This window comes from Hipposideros armiger, unplaced genomic scaffold (genome assembly GCF_001890085.2).
Source record: "Hipposideros armiger isolate ML-2016 unplaced genomic scaffold, ASM189008v1 scaffold_47, whole genome shotgun sequence".
Taxonomy (NCBI): Eukaryota; Metazoa; Chordata; class Mammalia; order Chiroptera; family Hipposideridae; genus Hipposideros; species Hipposideros armiger.
Window position 1 is genome coordinate 936,101 of NW_017731397.1, and position 19,881 is coordinate 955,981.

The following is a 19,881-nucleotide window of genomic DNA, read 5'->3' on the forward strand; positions in this document are numbered from 1 at the left end:
TTCTTGGAATTGGGTCCAGCCCCTGCTTTAGCGCACGGCAGGTGAGAAACGGTCGCGCAATTTGAAATTAACGATGTCGGTGGAGCTTAATCCACAGCCCAGATGTCCAACCTCCTCAACCTGGGAAGTGGTCCCTGCAATACTGACTTTGATAATCCCCCCACCTCGCAATCTCCCTCCATAAAAACCTTCGTGCCTCCCCCTGCGTTTTTCCTCCCCCAGCCCTTCCTCCTCCGCTGAGGCCTAACTCGGCCCCTTCCGGGAAAACCCGAAGCGACTTCTAGTCAACAAATTACACTTCACGTTCCCTCAACATAACCCTGGCTAACATTTTTGGGGTCCACCTCTCGGGTTTAGGAGGTTTTCAGAGAGGGTAGGCCGAACGGGGCACTCCTTATTAGCTCCCGATTCTCCCCGAGCTAAGTTTTCCTCCACCCCTCCCCAGCGTTTGAAAGCACCCACCCCCAGAAGCGAGGAAGTGGGCGGGGTCTGGTTTTGGCGCCAGCGCTGCAGCCGCGAAGGTGAAACGCCTCGGCCGCGACGACTCTGGTCCACGCCCTCGCTCCTCCTTCCCTCTCCCTGCCCTCCGGGGACCACCAAGCGCCACCCGGCGAAAGGTAAATGCCACTGTCGCTGCCCTCCTGCCACCAGGTCTGAGCGCGGGCTCCCGCACACCGCGCGACCTGCGGCCCCTCCCCCGCCGCCGGGCGCGCTCCCGCCCGCTCCGCCCCCCGTGCCGCCCGGCGTGGGCGGTACTAACTGCCCCCCCACTCCCGCGGTCCCGCGCGCAGCTTTTCGGCCCCCCTCCCCCTCGGATGTGGCTCGAGCTGAAGGCGCGCAGGGCCGGAGACGCTGCAGACGCGAGACCCGGAGCAGCTCCGAGGCGGTGAAGTCGGTGTTTTTCTTTCTCTCTAGCGATCACTCGGAGTTGGTGCTTAAGATGCGCTCCAGAGACCCCCCCCACCCCGTTTCCCGCTCCCACCCTTCCCCACCCGACCCTCGAGGCGTGAGGTGGGGGGAAGAAACAGGCGGGCGAAGACCCCCGCCGCGGGCCTGGCGCTGGCCCGGCGCCTGTAGTTTGTTGGGGGGGGATGAGACTGTCTGACAAGGTGGAGAGCTGTGGCGACAGCCGCCTTTTTTCTAGACAAAGCGCATTTCCTCCCCTCCCCCATCCCCGATTAAGCTTGAGAGGCCCTTCTCCCCCTCCGGCCTGGTTGGAGACTGGGGCCTCCCGGGAGGGCTGTGCATTTTCCCGTATTTGCGTGGCCGGCTGCGCGCACGGCCCGCAGTCCGGAGGCTGCGGCGGGCGCTCCGTTACGTGGCCGCCGTGGGGCGGGAGGAGGCGCGGGCCCCGTGGCGCAGTGCCCTTGAACCCCCGCGCCGCGGCCTTTGTTTCTCCCCGCGGATGCGCTGACCACGAGGCCTGAGCTCCCGGGTGGGGGGGCGGGGTTCTGGGGCTTAGTGGGAGCGGATGGACGTGCAGAAGAGGTGATGTGTTTTTTAAAGTGGCACGAAATGGGACAGAAGCATCTTGCTGTGTTTTTTTTCCTTTAGTTTTTTAACTAGTGACTGACTGGAAAGAGGGAGGGTTTCCAAGAAGAAACCAAGTTGGGATTACCTAGTCGCCTCTTAAGACTGTTACGAGGTCTAGAGGAAAAATTCACGGTAGTTCACCATTTTCATGTGGTAATTGTGTCTGATTGTGAACCAAGATATTTGACCTTTTTTAAAGATATGCTGGCTATGGTAGAAATGGGATTTGGATTGGAAAAATACTGTCTACTAATTTTTGCCCTGTAAGGGTGTCTCCGAGTCCAGTGTCCCCAGTAAGGTTTTATAGGCCCACTTGGTTAGAACACTGATATTGCTCTCAGGCATACATCACTAATAACTTAGGCAGAAACTCAAATCTTCTATGGATTTATATACATGTTTGATAATACGGGCTACACAGGTGGGGGTTGGAATCCAAACAAAACTTGTGTTTAGCTACCTTTTTGTATCATGCAAACTTCCTTTTAATTGTCATTCATTTTTCTAATAGTAGCTCTTCAAGTCTGCAATAAAAAATGGCATCCAATAAAACTACATTGGTAAGTTAATGAAAACCTCAAATATGTAAGGATCTAACTCAATTTTTTTTTCCCAAAAATTATAACTGCGTCTCGGTGGTTGAGAAATTTACATCCATTTATATTCTGCAGCCCACTCTCTCCCCGATGTTACAGGGAAAACTAGGGGCAAAAATGAAATCATTACATTGAGATACTTATTGACTTGGGTTAATAGTTGTCTTAATTCAATTAAAGGATCCTAATCTTGGAAGAATAGCACAGTATGAGTGTCACCAAGTATATTTATCTTTAAGTAAAAATGCACAAATTTGTATAACATAGAAAAATATGTTACAAGCATAGACAAAGCAGTAAAGCCCTTGTTGATTGGCATAATTACATCGCTGTATTGAATTTTAGGGAAATCAAGTACTTTCAATATTGCCCAACTTAATTGAGCAGGTACATCATACACTTAAATGGGGCAAAGTCACTGAATCAAATCACTTTGGTCACTTGATCATATTTCAGACTTGCTCATTCTAAAAACACCAAAGGGCCTTAAAATCATCGCAGTGTTTTTTAATAAAATGAACAAAATTGCACGTATGTCCAGGAAGGAGAGTAGATCTATTGAAGCTTCTGAGCAGTTATATTTTTTCTCTCCAGTTTCTTAAACTCAACGTTTGCGGTCTTAGACTTCGTTAAAAAGTTCTGCAGATGTGTAAAGACATACATATATTTAGCCATGTCAAGTTAGAAGTTTAAAAAAAAAAACCACTGGAGTATTCATATAAAAATCACGAAATTCAAAGTTATGGTTCCCACAGTATTTAATTCTAACACATTGTGTTGTTAATAATCGCAAGTATGTAAAGGTGAGTGTTAACATCTAAATAAAGCAAAACATTTTATTTTGGTTTGTATATTCTCTTGGTTTTCACACCGAAAAGGACAAGTTGGTGATTTTTAATTTGTGCTATTATTAGATTGCACATCTAAATGACATATCCTGGGAAACATCAAAATGAAATATAAAGCTGGGGGAGGGGGGTTGTCACTTCGAGGGGTAAAAAGTATAACTATTGCACTGTGTTGTACAGCTGAAACTAATTCTAAAAAAATGTGTATTTCATAAAAAAAAATTACTATTTGAAAAAAAAAGAAATATAAAGCCCCACTGATGAGTCTCTATGGCACAAATGATTCCCATCAAAGCCATCCATGGAAAAAGTGCAAAACATCTTCTGTGCCCCCTTCAAGTTTGAGCTGTCCTTCGAATCTCATAGTCAGTAAACCAAAGTGTACATTGGCTTTCCGGTCAACTGCCCAAATATTGGATGAGAAAGGAACTAGCTCTGCCTAATACTTACAGAAAGCAATTAAGTGCTTCTATTAAAATTAAATTGCTTTTGCACACAAGTATTTTCATCTAACTTTATTTTTAAATAATTTTATTAGTGTTGTGAGGTCATATGTGCTATAAATTAAATGGGAAAGTGGGTGAATTTTTCTTTAAAAAGAAAAAGATGAGCGCTTGAAACTAGCTTATGAGTACCATCGTAGTAAGCACTTCATTTTTTATTAGGGTTTATCCTTTTTACTTCCTGTGTTTATTTTGTCACCCCCTTTATTCTATTAATCTCTTACCTTCATGGACATAGCTATCTTGTTTATTACTTAGGATCAATATCTAATAAGCATTTGTCCACACCAATATTTCTTCACTCTTCCCACTACCCTTCCTGTATTGTAGAGAAGCAGAAAGCTATCAGACTGGATACAGTACCCAAGTATCTTGACTAATGAAAATTGTAAGGCCTGACTTAAAGATGGTATTCAACAAAATCACGTGTTTGCTGTGTTTCTTTTAAATTCCAGAGGATTTTTATTTCTTTTATGTGTGTGTCTACCTCTAAATGACTACACAGTTTTAATGTTCTTTTGCAATCGTGTGGCATTGCCGTTACCTTTTTCTGCTTGCATGTTATATTGAGGGATGATTTGAGTGATTAGGCAATTAAGGGTTTTTTTAATAGCACCTGTTTTAAGATTAAATGATTATAAAATGAGTATAACATTTGGGGCTCATCCCCCTTAGTCTCTTCTAATTGACCAGTTCATTTATTTTAATTTATCCATTTTCAGTCTTCTCATAACAAATCTGTTTGCATTATTGGAAAATAGCAGGTTGAGCTTGGTCTCCTGCTTCTCTCAAATGGTGTTAACGCTAAAAAACAAAAAACAACAACAAAAAAACTAAGTGAATTTTCTTGGTTTAGACTCTTGAGAAACCAAGAAAGATTTTTTTTTTCACAGAATTAAAATGATCCAGCATTTTGGCCTCCTGAAATGACAGCATTATAGCTTTGTACTAAGTGGTTGGTAATGTTATCAGCAAAGATTATGGGAAAATAACCTATTCATGGTCTCCTTGGTTGACCCTGCTATTGAAATCAGGATTCTGAATATGTTTTTCAATTCTTGCAGTTACCTATTTTTCTGTATTGTGGCTTTTAACATTGGTGTTTGAATTGCCAAAGCGGTCTTAGTGTTTGGGAGCTATAGTTTTAACAGGTCTATGGTTCACTTAAGACCTGTCACTGCTACTTACTCTCTCCTCTAATACCTCCTAGTCTGTGGCTGTGTTGTTAAAATGAGTGAAAACTCTAGTAAACTTGGTCTTATACACTACATAGCAATAAGAGAACAGTATTTCCACATAGTGTTTTTGATTGTACTATTTCAGTGCAGGGTGATGGGTGATGGCTTTAAACTAAATCAATAGATTTAAGCATTCCTTTCTTTTCTCGATTATCTGTTGACTTATCTTTTCAGAAGGTGTCTATCCCTGGGATAAAGAAGTAAAAATTTAGGTGTCAAATGCAATAATAATATAAGCAATTTAGCCTTTTGAATGTACTCAAAAATCAAAAACAGATGTTTCTTAATTCTCTCTTTTGTTTTAGCAAAAAATGGGAAAGAAACAGAATGGGAAAAGTAAAAAAGTTGAAGAGGCAGAGCCTGAAGAATTTGTGGTGGAAAAAGTACTGGACCGACGTGTAGTGAATGGGAAGGTGGAGTATTTTCTGAAGTGGAAGGGATTCACCGAGTAAGAATCCTCAGTGCTTCTATTATAAGTTTTTTTTTTGTTGTTTTTTTTAAAGATTTTTATTGGGGAATTGGGGGATGGGAACAGTGCTGGGGAATTGAGGGAAGGGGAACAGACAAGTTGCTGTCCTTTTGTTCTTCAATCTAGTTGTGGAGGATATTGCTTCACTGGCTCAAGTTGGCACCATCATTGTGCTCTTCCCGGGCGAGGCAGATCAGTCACCGGCTTCTGGACGGCCACTCACAGTGGCTGCTGCCCGCTCACGCTGGCTGCAGGCTACACACAGTAGCCCATGGCAACTCACTGCAGCAGGGGCTGCAGCCTATGCCGTCGCCGGCGACTCATGGCAACCCAGCTCCAGGTTGAGCTGTTGTTCAGCATCTTAGCTATAGAGGGCAGTGTCACTGGCCCTCATATGTGGGATCCGAACCGGGGCCCTCTGGCGTCCCAAGCCAGCTCTTAACCATCGCGCCACTCGGCCGGCCCCTGTTATAAGTTTAACTGCACTTAAGTGGTATTTAAAATTTGTTTTTAGCATATTTTTATCAGTTTTTATCAGTTTTCCCATAGGTTTCTTTAAACTTAGAGACACCTTTAATCCCCAGTAGCTTGAGATCTTTTTAAAAAGAACCAAGTCTTTAGCCTAGAGTTGTAACCAAGCAGAGCTGAAACTAGTTGATTATCTTGGAGAGTCAAATTTATAGAATTAGAGTCTAGTTTCCTGTGTCATGTGTTTGAATGTATTATAGTTAGATGTTGTGCTAATTAAAATGCCTAATCTACATTGTTGTCCTATATACAGAGGACACTAAAAAACATGGAAGCTATATAACACAGACAAGTGGGTCTTAAACAGAAGTGCACATTATGACCTGGGTCTTCCACTAGGCTTACTATATCCTAATGGCTCAGAAGTAGAGTCTGGGCACTTTTTAAGCTCCCCATTTCCTCATGTTCCTTATTACTAATTGCTCTCGAACCGCTCTGTTATGTTAGCTGTCTTGTGAATAACTTACATGCAGAAATTATACTCTTACACTTAGGTTTATCGTGTGCTAATCTGCTTGGATTCTTCTGCCTTACCACCCAAAAAACAGCAAAACTCCGCTGGCAGCAACTGTTGAAAATGGATAGGTAGAGATTGACAAAAATTTTCTGAGCATGGTAGAGATGGGGAGTATGATGGTTAAATAATTAGACTTCGTATATCTTTTATGTACTACTTCCCCCACCAGTCATGTTTTATAGCCACCTACATTACAATTTGGGAATTATGACTTAAATAGAAGATTTAGATTTCCCTGTTTTATCTTTCCAGTATCCTTAGTTGAGCTTAAGAGTATATCATAAGTTCTCGCTCAAGAGTTTGAGCTCTGAGCAACAGCGGTTCGAGTCCAGCCCGAGCTGAGCAGCCGCTGAGCTGCCAACAGGTAGCAGGATGGCTCAGNGCCCGAGCTGAGCAGCCGCTGAGCTGCCAACAGGTAGCAGGATGGCTCAGCTAAAAAAAAAAAAAAAAGAGTATATCATAAGTTCATAATTTACCACTAGAAAAATTTCCTACAAATAGCTTAAACCAAGCAAAAATGAGTTCAAACTATTTTTAAATTAAATTTAACCAGTTTACCAAAGAAGTAATAACCTTCATATGGTAGACAGTTGTTTTTTATTGTTGGTTTTGTGTTGTGTTTTTTTTTTATGTCATGAGACACTAAAAGCTGTTTGTCTCTGTTCTACCCATCAAAACGTTAGGAAACTAACTCCTTTTCTCCCTCTTTCTCCCCAAACTTAATGCCACTAATATGATTGAGAATCTGCTGTGTGCAGTATAATGTATTAGGTAATGTGGAAGGCTCTAATGAAAACAACACTGCAGAAATGGGGCTCCACTTTAGCTCTTTTCTTCTCCTTTACCCTCTAATTTAGGTTTGCCAATTTTGGAGTCTCACACTATCAACAGACCAAGTTATAACCAGGAGCTAATAGCACCTTCCCCAGCACCTCTCAAATGATTAATTTTATTCGATCTTGTTGTGTAAAGGTTTTTTGGATCAGAGCACACAAAGTTAGCAAGCCTGTTACTAATGAAGGATGATCTTACTTTCACATTTGGTAATTGATATTTTCTTTCCAGCCCTTCTGAAAAATACATGGAAATGATCATCTCGGCTTTATTATATCAGGGATTGGCAAACTTTTTGCCTAAGGAATCATATAGTAAATAAATACTTGAGGCTTTATGATTCATAGGTCTGTCACAATTACTTAATTCTGCAAATGTAGTACAAAACAACAATTGACAATTTGTTAAATGAGTGTGACTGTATTCTAATAACACTTTATGGGCCCTGAAATTTTATAATTTTCATTTTGAAATTTTTCCCCAACCATTTAAAAATGTGAAAAACATTCTTAGTTTGCCAACCATACAAAAGACTGGATTTGACTGGTTGCCAGCCTCTGCTTTATGTCACTTCCCAATTTGAGCACTCAGCAGATACTGAAAATACTGTCTCATGTTTGAAAAAGCCTCAGAATTATATTTTAAAACACAGTATTGGAGGCCCCATCCCTAGGCATAATCTGACTAATCTGGTAAAGGAATTGGGGTGGGAATCAGGAATTCATATTTTTTAAAAGCCCAAAGAAATTCTGAAGTGGGTTGTCTCCATAATTTAGAAAAATACTAGCTGTAATTACTCTGCTAGAGTCAGGTTCAGTTAACTTAGAGGTAATATAATAGATGGCTCCTTTAGGTGGGGCTGTGAAAGAAAAGAGGGAAATATGATCAGCTAGATCGTCTCAAAAGAATGTGAGGGGTAGGAAGGAAATGGTTAGCATCTGGAGTACAGAGGACTTTTTAAGATATTGTATATTAAATGGATCTGGGTGATGGTGATGAACCATGTTTAATTGAACTTTTTTTTTTTAAAACTAAACGCAGTGCTGACAATACTTGGGAACCTGAAGAAAATTTAGATTGTCCAGAGTTAATTGAAGCATTTCTTAATTCTCAAAAAGCTGGTAAAGAAAAAGATGGTACAAAAAGAAAATCTTTATCTGACAGTGAGTCTGAAGATAGCAAATCAAAGAAGAAAAGAGATGCCGTAAGTATAAAATATTGCCCACCAAACTGGCGTTTTGTAAAAGGTTGATGGCTTGATTTTTAAAATACTTTTAGAATACTTTTAAAAACTCAAATACTTTTAAAATATCATTTAAAAGACTTTTTTTTTTAAACGCTTGATAATATAAGACAAAAAGGATAGGTGTGGTTTTTAGCCCGCATTGTATAAATGTGCAGTAAATGTTTACACCACTTAAATTGTGCTAGTGTTATTTTAGGTAGATTCATGAATGTGGTCCCTTGATCACACAATTTCTTGTGATCCAAGTCTTAACAGTCCTAAATACAAGGAACACTAACCTTAAACCATTGAAATCCCTTACAGTACTATGAAAACAATCCACATAGCACATCCTGATTGTAGACCATTAGTGGCATTGACCACCAGAAAGTACTTTGGCATATGATCTTTGTGTTATCAAAGTATTGCCAAACAGTGCTGTGATTTTGAAGTATATAATCTTTGATAATAAGTTTTTTTGTGTCTTATTGTCATGAGTTGAGACAGTTGGTTTATTCACTACATGTGTATTTTCATCCAGTCTTGGCTTCACTGGTGTCTCTGTGGCTTTGGGCAAAACACAACTCCTTGCTTCTACCCTCTACTGCAAAACAAATTGTATACTTTCCCTGCCTATTGGGCTAGCATGGCAATTTGGGAAAAGGGTCTTGGTTCTAAATTAGTATCTAGGTTTGGGGACTAAACATACAATACGGATTTATTGATCATGTCTGGATTTAAAATTTGATGATTTGAACTAGATGGCAAGTACTTTACAGATAGTTCATTAAATCTTCATGACATCTCAAAATTGTAGGTATTACCACCATTTTACAGATGAGAAACGGGTTGGCTATAAATTTGGTTCTGAATGCTTTAGCAACCAAAGCAAAGAAAGTAACAGTGTTAAGAATTAATATACAGTAGTCCCCTCATATCCACGGTTTCAGTTACCCGTGGTCAACTGGGGTCTGAAAATACTAAATTTCCCCAACCATCGACATTGTCTGCTCCTCACATCCAACCATCGACATGGTCGTGGCTCCATCCAGGATCACCCGCAGCAGATGATCCTCCTTCTGATGTATCATCAGAAGGTCAATAGTAGCTTAATGCTACGACTCAATGCCTACGTCATTCTTCTCATCACGTGGGCGTTTTGTCATCTCACATCATCATAATAAGGGTGAGTACAGTATAATAAGGTATTTTGAGAGAGACAGACCACATTCATCTAACTTATTACAGTATATTGTAATTGTATTTTATTATTTAATCTTACTGTGCCTAACTTATAAATTAAACTTTATTATAGGTGTGTATGTATAGGGGAAAAAATGGTAGATTTAGAATTTAGTACTATCTGCAGTTTCAGGCATCCACTGGGGGTCTTGGAATATATTTCCCGCAGATAAGGGGGGACTACTGTACATAATTTAAAAGTCAACCACATGCTCAACAGAAGCAGTTTAATAACAGAAGTTATCCTGTATTAAGCTTTTACATTGTGCCAAACAGTGTTCCCAATAACTTAGTTTGTATTTCATATACTATGAAATGTCTATGAGACATGGTATAACTATTCCTATTTTATAGGTAACCTGAACCACACAGAGATCAACTTGCCCAAAGCCACACAGCTAGTAAAGGTTAGAACCATCATTCTAATTAACCTGGATAATTTGACCTAGAGCTTGGGATATCGATGTAAAAGTCTAGTAGGGAGAAAGGATTTGTTGATCTGATCTAATCAGTTCTTAAACCTTTTTGGTCTCTAGAAAATTATTGAGGATGCCAGAAAACATTTGCGTATGTGGGTTATACCTATCAATAACTAGTAGAAATTAAAATAGAAATTTCTAAAATATTTATGTATTTAGTTAAGAATGACATAACCTAACTTTTAAGTGTGAAGAGAGGCATTTTAGATTTTTGCAAATTTTCAATGCCTGATTTAAAGAAGACACTTCTTTTCCTGTATTTGATGTGTTGTGTTTGGTGGAGGTATATGAAGGCAATCTAAAGTCACATGCATGAATAGAGGGGAACTTACAGATCCTCCCAAAAGGTATCAGGGATTCCCAGGAGTCCTCAGACCACACTTTGAAAATCACTGGATTATACTGTTTTATACGGTTTCCTATAATTCAAATTGATTATAATACTGATTAGTCTTGAGTTTTAAAGTTTTTACTATTTGTATTTTTGCACATGCTTTAAACATGTGGGTAGTTTAGACTAATTCCTGGAAGTGATTTGAAATGTTAACTTTCAAGGATTTATAATTATTAATTGATTGGAGTTACTAGAAATAAAGGGATTAGTTTGTCTTTTTTCTTAGTTCAGTATACTTTTTAGATACCCAGATTTGTTTTTTCCTGCTTGTAAGGTTAACGGAAATTACAAGGTGTTTTAGTACTAAAAGGGGCTCTGCTGTTTGACTATTGGAAGGTTTTAATTTAAAAGCTATATATCATGAAGACAAATTGGAAGTTAATATTCTTCATTTGCTGTTTGGAAAAATGGTTGGAAACATGTATATAAATAATCATTTAACCTCTTAAACAGGCTGATAAACCAAGAGGCTTTGCCAGAGGTCTTGATCCTGAACGAATAATTGGTGCCACAGACAGCAGTGGAGAATTAATGTTTCTCATGAAATGGTAAGTGTGTGGGTGATTGCTGTTATATTATCAAGTACAAATAGATGGGCATGTTTTTTTAAAATATGCTGAAGGGATGATTCTAGTTACTTTTGCTAATGATGTTTCAAAGCAAAGATGGGCAAACTGGCCTGTTTTATAAAATGAACTTTTATTGGAACACCGGCACAAGTACCATATAACCCTCCTGAAGCACTTAAATAAACTTCGATTAAGTTACGATTCCTTAAATGGATGATTTTTGGTTGACCACAAAAGTGTTTAGACTTTTAACTGAGTATTTTCTTTTTCCTTACAACAGGAAAGATTCAGATGAGGCAGATTTGGTGCTGGCAAAAGAGGCAAATATGAAGTGTCCTCAAATTGTAATTGCTTTTTATGAAGAGAGACTAACTTGGCATTCTTGTCCAGAAGACGAAGCCCAATAATTATTTGCGTTGCCTTTTATATATATTTATATATATATATAAAATCCGGGTCTTGGTTTTGTTTTTGTTTTTGTTTTTTTGATTTATTAGTGTGAAGAAATAACTACATTTACATTCTAATGAAAATCAAGTTTGATATGTTTGTTTTGAAGTAGTATTCGGGGAGTTGTTGGGGGGTGGTTTTGCATCTAGAGCACTGGTTACTTTGAACAGAAGCTTTCTGTAGTTGCTTCCTTTATCAGAAAAGAACATTTGATGCCATGGTATATTTTTTCCTCTGCATTAGAGAACAGCTTTTCTAAATGTTGGGGGAAATCTCCACTGTCATTACTGAGTTGGAATTTCTGTTTCAACTCATATATGCCTAAGGACCATTCTGGGGTTTTTGTTTATTTAAGGGTTTCGGGTGTGTATACATAGAATACATAAGTAAATGGTTTTCTTTCTTTGTTTAACATTTACTACAATAAAAAGCATTTCACGACCATGGATGAGCCCGTGTTTCTGGGACGCCATCATTTTCAGCAACCTAAGAAACACTTCAAGTTAAATTGAAATTTTTCCCGAAGCTTTAACCTTTGAAGTTACATAGATCATTTGTAATTAATTGGGCAGGGCCGGCCGAGTGGCTCAGTTGGTTAAGAGCTCGCTCAAGAGTTTGAGCTCTGAGCAACAGCGGTTCAAGTCCCGGCCCGAGCTGAGCAGCCGCCGAGCTGCCAACAGGTGGCAGGATGGCTCAGCTTAAAAAAAAAAATTTAATTGGGCAATTCAAGTAAAATGTAAGCAGTTAAAATTAAACAATTTAAGAGCAGCCATATCAGATTCCATATCCATATCTACAGTCATATAAATGCAAGTTTATCTGCAAAACCCTTAAAGGAAAATTTTGTCACTACCAGCAACCACCTCACCCAAATGAGAAAACTAGGCAAATCCTGGTGTATTTTAATTAGGCAGGCAAGACTTACTCCTTTACGAGAAGTTGAAATCCTTGTGCTATATTGGCTAAAAGGTCAGTATTCATAGAATGCATAAGACTTTGTTCATGGAACGAAGGTTAGAGACTTGGCAGTGTAAGACCTGTTGGAATAAATGGGTGAACAAACTTGTATAATCGAAACTTTTTGACCTGCATGTTTTTCCTTTTTCCCAGCTCATTCCTTACGTGTAGGCTTAATCTAAGTATTTGGGTTACTGGTTCAGCAGAAGCCAGAAAAAACAACTGTAGTAATCAGAATGTTATCCAGCTGTATATTGTTTACTTTATTGTAAATACTGGTAAACAGTGGTCAATAAATAGTTTTATATTCCTTTGTGATTAGACTTTTTCTTTATCTGATTGCCTTTGCAGTAGGAGTGTAAACACCCCCACACATGTATTTCCACAAAAATGTTTTCTTGGAGGAGATAAAAATTAGTTTCATGTGATTTCTAAGAGGCATTTGCTTCATTGAAGTGATATTTTGTTATTTAGAATCTAGTTTGTGAAAACTGCCATCTGAAAAACAGGTATTCTGATAGGACTGATCCTGTTGTGCTGGACATGTTTTTAATTTCCAAAATCCACACAGAAAAGGAAGTAGTTTCACAATATATACAAACTTTGAATTACTATGTTGTATACCCAAAACTAACAATGTTTATATGTTGCTTATACCTTAATTTAAAAATGAAAAAAGGAAGTTATGCTAAGCTGATTATTACAGACCAAGCACTGCTGTCAACAGTGGTTCCATAGATGATAAGACCTGTTCATATCAGATATTAATGCCCCTATACATTAAACTTTAATAAGGGCTTTTCTGGAAACAATTTTATGCCTTATTATGTTGTATTTTTTGGTGCTGTAAAAAATTGCCACAAACTGAATTGCCTAAAACAACACAAATTTATTAACAGTTCTGGAGGTCAGAAACCCAAAATTGGTCTCAACTGGGCTAGTCTAGGTAATGGCTGGTTCCTTCCAGAGGCTCTAATGGCAAAATCTGTTTCATTGTCTTTTTCTGTTTCTGGAGGCTGTCTACATTCCTTGGTTTCTGGCCCCTTCCAAGTTCCAGCAGTGTAGCATAGTCTCAACAAGCTTACCGCTCTCTGCCTCAGTTTCCTCACCTGTAAAATAGATAAATCATGGGTTTCTATAAAGACATGTACACGTGAGGCACTTAGAACAGTGACTTGTATTAAGTAGTAAAAACGTGTTTTTGTTTTTAATAGGGGCGTAGTAGGCTGTTTTATGGAGGTTTTCCAATTTAACCAATTGCTGGGTATTAATACTTGGGTTATTTGTAAGATTACTGTAGTATGTGAACTTTCTTATACATAATGTATAGTGACACTTAAGTAGATGGAGTCAGTGAAGTCAAACTTGTACTGATTTACTCTTCCACCAGCAGCCATTGCCCTGTGTCCTCACTTGTACTGCAGGTTGATAATACTGATCTTATTTTAAGCCAATTCAATGGCATCTTGTTTTAATTTGCATGTCTGAAATATTTTTGTTGAGCATTCTTTTCATGCTTAACAACTATTTGCATATCCTCATCTACAAATTGCCAGTTTCATAAATTTTTTTAATTGGCAGATGTGGTACTGGTGATTTATAGTAGGTCTAAACATTTCTGGCTCAGCTCCTGAAACCTTTGGAAGTTACTAAATGTTGAGTGATGCAGGTCTTTTAATAAGGTGCCTTTTAGAAAGCACCTAAGCATGGGGGCTGGTTGCCAATAGGAGCCAACCATGTCGTTATGGAGGACTGGAACTTTCAGTCCCAACCCCTGATTTCTAGAGAGGGGAGAGGGGCTTGTTGAATCAATTGACAATGGATTAGTCAATCATGACTAATGAAACCTCCATAAAAACCCCAAAAAGATCAGCTCGTAGGCCCTTTTTCAGAGAGCTTCCAAGTTGGGGGACCAGAACACTTTCCGTGTGCCTCCGAGATCCACAAGGCCAGATGCTCCTTGCTTCCATACCTTGCCTTAGGGATCTCTATCTGGCTGTTGATTCGTATCCTCTATAATAAATTGGTAATCTGAGTAAAACGGGTTTTCTTGAGTTCTGTGAGCTGGTGTAGCAAGTTAATTGCCACTAAGGAGGAGGGGGCACGGGGCCTCTGATTTGTGCCCAGTCACAGGGAGCAACCTGAACTTGACTGGCATCCTGAGTTGGGGGTCGCTAGAACATCTGGTTTGTAGCAAATCAGAAACAGGTAATACCCCGGGCTTGCAACTGGCATGTGAGGTGGAGGGCAGTATGGGCAGTATTGTGATCTTGTAGAACTAAGCTCTTCACCTATGGAATCTGATTCTAACTCTGGAAAGATAATGCCAGAATTGAGGTGAATTCTCAGATACCCTGCGGACATCCAGGAATTGCTTGTTGGTGTGGGGAGTCCACACACATTGGAATTGGATCCGGGAACCCCTTTCAGTAAGGAGTTCCTTTTGTAGTAAGAATATTAACACTTAAGATTTTTTGTCTTATAAATATTTTCTCTCACTGTTTGCATTTTGGTATGATTTATGATATCTTTGTTGTACCAAATTTTTTTATTTTTATGTCAGTCTTTGTCTTCTAGATTTCCTGTCCTATTTAAAAATACCTTTTCTATCCTGAAGTTGAAGTTACATGGATGTTCTTTAAAATTTTCATGGAGTCATTTTTAAAATCATGTCTTTAATCTGAGATTTTGTTGAGTATTATGAAGGTTTCTGATTTTTGTTTTCCAATATGGACATCAATATCACTGTGAAGAAGTCCGATGTGTAAGTAGCAGTTTCCCTAATCCTGTGAAATAATCATACACCACTATAAAAAAGTTGGCCAGCAGATAAAACGGAAGTTTTTCTTTTTTTCTGTAGAGTCTGGAATCTGTTCAAATACCTGGATAAATACTGGTTTGGCAAGATCCCTGAGTTGAATCCATTGAGGACCGAAGGGGACACTGACCTGGAGTTTATTATCAATAAGCTACTTTTAAAACCTGAAGTTTTAATATTGTGATCTCTCATTACTTTTTATCCCCCTTCCTGTGCTTTCCTTTTGTCATTGAAAACGAATGTCCCTTGTTTATAAACCAGAAATCCGACCATTGGTGACTGACAGGACCTGATACCGCACAGGGTGTTTATGTAGTCAATATCATGGACAGTGGTGGGAAGGTATGATCAGAAGTAGCCCTTCAGCGCAACTGTTAAGACGTTTAAAAGCATTGTCTCCTTATCCTTTTGAGTTCTTGAACCTTATGTAGGCAATGAAAATACATGTTGGAAATGTGAAGAAATCATGAGTTTGAGCTTGATTATTATATTTTCCTTTTGTATTTGTCACACACAGAACAACTCAGGTTTGCTTTGTCCCACCAGGCTCCTAGATGAGCTCATGTACTGATTACATTCACCTAGAAGGCTAACAAATAGTGCTTAATTTTACTCTAAAATTTCTGTGTGTTTTTGGGGTTTTTTAAAAGATTTTTGGGGGGGATTGGGGGAGGGGGGAACAGCCAAGTTGTTGTCCAATCTTAGTTGTGGAGGGCGCAGCAAGCTCAGCTCCAACTCCAGTCGTGCCACTCAGCTCAAGGTGCCAAGTTCAATCTTTAGTTGTGGGTGGGGCATAGCCCACCATCTCGAACAGGCAACCTTGTTAGGAGCACATGCTCTCACCAGCTGAGCCATCCTCCCACCTGTTGGAAGCTCAGCGGCAGCTCCGCTTGGGCGCAGGTCACTGGCCCATGTGGGAATCGAACCCGTGACCCTGTTGCTCAGAGCTCGCCCTCAAGCTCTTAACCAACTGAGCCACTCGTCCGGCTCCCACTGTGTGTGTGTTAGTGGGTAAAGTTAAATGACTGTCTTATATTTGGTTTTTACAAAATACATTTTTGTTTTATTAAAGCAGTATAAAAATTAGGCTTCAAGCAAAATAAAAATCTTTAATGTTAAGTGGAATATGACTAGTATGTGTGTTTACATGTAACCTATATGATACTTAGACCCTTTTATCTTTTGTTGAATAAATGAGTTTGTACCTTTGACTATTCACTGAACGACTTAAAGCTCCAGGAGTTGATCTGGTATAATCAAGGAGGTTGTAGTAGCTGCCAGTCTATCTTGTTAATGCTCTATACCTCGATTCCTCTTCTGAATGTGCACTTTTCATATCCATGACAATCATTAGCATATCTATTAATAGAGTAGTTAAGGAGGGGGATTGATGGTTGTTGGGGTTTTTTGGTGGGATTGTGTGTGTGTGGGGGGTAAGAGTTTATATTGCATTGAAAGATTTCTGCAGGCAATTTTAGGTCACCTGGAGAAACAAAAGTATGAAATCCTATTCATTTGGAGCCTTTATTTTTCCATCACAGCTTGTTTTTGCTGTGAAAGCAAACGTAATGAAAACCTTGAGCACACATAACAATTGTTTAGTTCCTTGAAGAAATACCTAACAGTTGACTACTGTGCTAAGTGTTTTTCATACTTCATCTCATTTGCTCCTCAAAACAGCCCTCTGGGGTAGGTACGATTGACCCATTTTACAGGTGAGGAAACTAGGGCACAAAAGCTTTAAAGGTCAAGCCCATTGGCGTGAATTAGGTCCTTAGCTGTGGGAATAAAGAGAAGGACGGGTTTGAAGAAAGGTTTGACCATAGTAACTGCCCAATACGTGTTTGTAGAATAAAGTGATTTTGGATATAAAATGAGGTGGTGTGGAGGTTAGGAAGAAAGTCTCCAAAAATGACTCAAGATTTCATTTCGTCATGGATGGATGAAAATGTCTTTTAAGTGAGAAAGGGAAGAGAAGCTTGAGGTGGAAGATACTTAGACTGAGGGATTCCTCTGATTAGTTTATTGCAGTTGACCCCTGAACAACAGTTCGAACTGCATGGGTCCACTCTTCCCAGTAAATACCTGTACTGTTTTTGGTCTGAAGTTGGGGGCCCACAGATGTGGGGGGCCAACTGTATGCATTGATCTACACCGTTTTATATAGGAGACTTGATTTGGCACCCTTGGGCCCTTGAACCAATCCCCTGTGGATACTGAGAAACAAGTTTTGGGGAAGTCAAAAGTTACATGCTATTTTTTTATTGTGCAAGGATGGGGGTGTTGGTGCCCTTAACCCCTGCGTTGTTCAAGGGTCAACTGTACTTAGTAAACCTACAATACATATTACACAACTTGCCTGAAAGTGGGAGATACCCAACTCAAACTTGCTTTGCTAAGGGAAATTACTCCCTGGCCTAGAGACACCAGTGGTTCAGGGTCCAGGCTCTGGAGTTTGACCCCAAGGGCTTGAATCCCAGCTCAGCTATTTATTGCAGTTACTTAACCTTCCTATGCCTCAGTATTCTCATCTATAAAACTGGGAGGAGGAGGAGGATGGTATTTAAATCATGGGATTTTCAGGGTTAACTGAGAAACAGGGAAAACACCTAGAGCTGAATATCTGGCACTTAATAATAAGGACCAGATAAATATTACCAATCTCTATATAAGCCTCAGGATGACTGAAACCCTGGACTGGCACAACCCCAGGGTTTGCCACCTGGCTGTTAGCTTTCCTCTATGGAGATGATGTCCACAAAACAAATGCTGGCAATGCCCTAAGCCCTAAGTCTGCTGGCCAATCCAAAAATCCTTTAAGAGATCTCTGATTGTCCTGGCTTGGGTGAAGTGCCCTTCCTCAAACTATTAACTGTAACCAGATGTGGAGAAATATGATTGGATCAATCATTTGGAAAGAATGCTCTCCAGAAAAAGGTGGATGTTTTATATAAAAATGTATAGCTAGTACCAAAAATTTCAGCCAGTTTGAAAATGCCTTCTTAAAATAACCTTTGTCGTTGCTTTTTAGAAAAATTCTAATGTGAATATTTTGTGTCCTGGAACATGCTAGAACTTCCTACTACTTTTCAATTGAACATTGAAACCTGCCCTTTTCCTTAAATTGAAGTATTAGGGGAAAAAATGACTTGGGAGAGCACGGCAAGAACATTGATATTTAAAAGCTACTCTTGTTCCATGAATGCATAATTTTCACTTCTTAAAAATAAAACCACAGACTCGACCTTTCATCCTTATTCAGAAACTGCATTGTAGCCTCTTAAGAAAATAGTGACACTGAAACTAATATTAAGTGACTCTTTGTAGCAATTTTTTAAAATCATATTTCAATATCTAATATAAGGATCAAGCTCAGTGGTATTCAACAAACTCCTATCCCCCTGGTGCATTTATTGGATACTGATAACACCCTCATTTAGTGTCCTGAATTGGTAATTGTGCTATATTAAACTAATATTTTTAGAGCACCAAAGCCACTTTCAGTGTCTCAAAGCTCTAAGCCACTTTGATGCGGAGCAGTAGGAGTGAATCAAGTAGGAAGAGAAATAAAGGGCAGATATCCAGGGGAAAAGTCTACATGAGAGTAGCCATTGGGAAATTCGAGAATGAGATTAGTCAGCCAAAGAAAACAGATTTTACATTCAGGATCCAGGCCACCACGTCACAGGGCCTTTTTAGTAGTTCGGTAACTGAACCTTCAGATAGATCCCAAGATGGACTTTAAAGTGAATTCATCTTTCTAGCAAATAATGTCACAATGAGGTTCCTGTTATACCTTCTCATTCCTCTAGTCTCTGTTGAGCTTGCAGCTCTGCACCAGGAAAACTTTCTGAGGAATACAAACTTATCTCTGATGTGCTGAAAAAGATAAGTTTGCACATTCTGCAGAGGGAATGCTGTTGCTTTCCTTGCAGTTTTTTAGCCAGAGGGGCAACACAGTGGAAAACTCCGGTTTACTCTGAAATCCCAGTTGTTCTCCACAGAAAGCCATGCTCAGTACCTTTCTAGCACCACAGCATCTAATTTGAGAGGATCCTTTAATCACACTTTTTATATTATAAATAAATGGGACCCTGATCTTCATACAGGTGGTGGTTTTGCAAATTAGGGCAGAGGAGGACTGAAGCATTTGCTTGTCTCCCTCTCCTAGAATGGAAGGTCATCGGAGTAAGTATTCGAATTTTTCATTGCTGGATCCCTAGCACCTAGGAGAGGACCTGGTATCAAGTTGAGGAAGGGCGTGATGGAAGGAGGGAGGGCCTCAAAATATTTTTACCATTCAAAAACTCAAAAAGGATCTGCCAAAAGAAGAGGTAAACCCCTAAAATAAAATCAGCTCAGTATATGGATCACATTAAGGCTGGAAATGGTGAAATTACATATTTTTAAATTTCAAGTGCTGTAGTTTGGCACAGTCAAGTGCCTGCATTAGTAAAATAGATCTGGGAATGTACACTCTTTTTTTTCAAAATCCTGAAACCTACTTTAAATTAACCCCACACAGTTTGCAATAGCCTCCCTTGGGCTTATTACTGTTTTCTAAACTGTTGATAATTCCTCCGATTATTTCTCAGTTGTCTAACTGAAATCATAAGTATTTGTCTTGAGTAGCGAATATGCATTCTCCACTTAGCATATATATAATACAAGAAAGTGTGCT

General features: G+C 39.4%; 1 protein-coding gene across 4 annotated transcripts; it reads left to right on the forward strand.

Annotated features, from left to right (window-relative positions):
* The first annotated feature begins 486 nt into the window (after positions 1-486).
* On the forward strand, positions 487-11,871 carry CBX3 (chromobox 3). Of its 4 annotated transcripts, XM_019639896.1 has the most exons (7): positions 798-891; positions 1,555-1,665; positions 2,045-2,093; positions 5,024-5,166; positions 8,108-8,270; positions 10,860-10,954; positions 11,256-11,871. In XM_019639896.1, exons 3-7 carry the CDS (start codon positions 2,070-2,072, stop codon positions 11,380-11,382), a joined length of 552 nt encoding a protein of 183 aa, XP_019495441.1. In that variant the 5' UTR covers positions 798-891; positions 1,555-1,665; positions 2,045-2,069; the 3' UTR covers positions 11,383-11,871. The 4 variants fall into 4 exon arrangements, with proteins under 4 accessions (XP_019495440.1, XP_019495437.1, XP_019495439.1 ...); XM_019639895.1 differs by lacking the exons at positions 798-891; positions 1,555-1,665 and adding an exon at positions 487-617; XM_019639892.1 differs by lacking the exon at positions 1,555-1,665 and having other exon boundaries at positions 785-891.
* Positions 11,872-19,881: the final 8,010 nt, after the last annotated feature.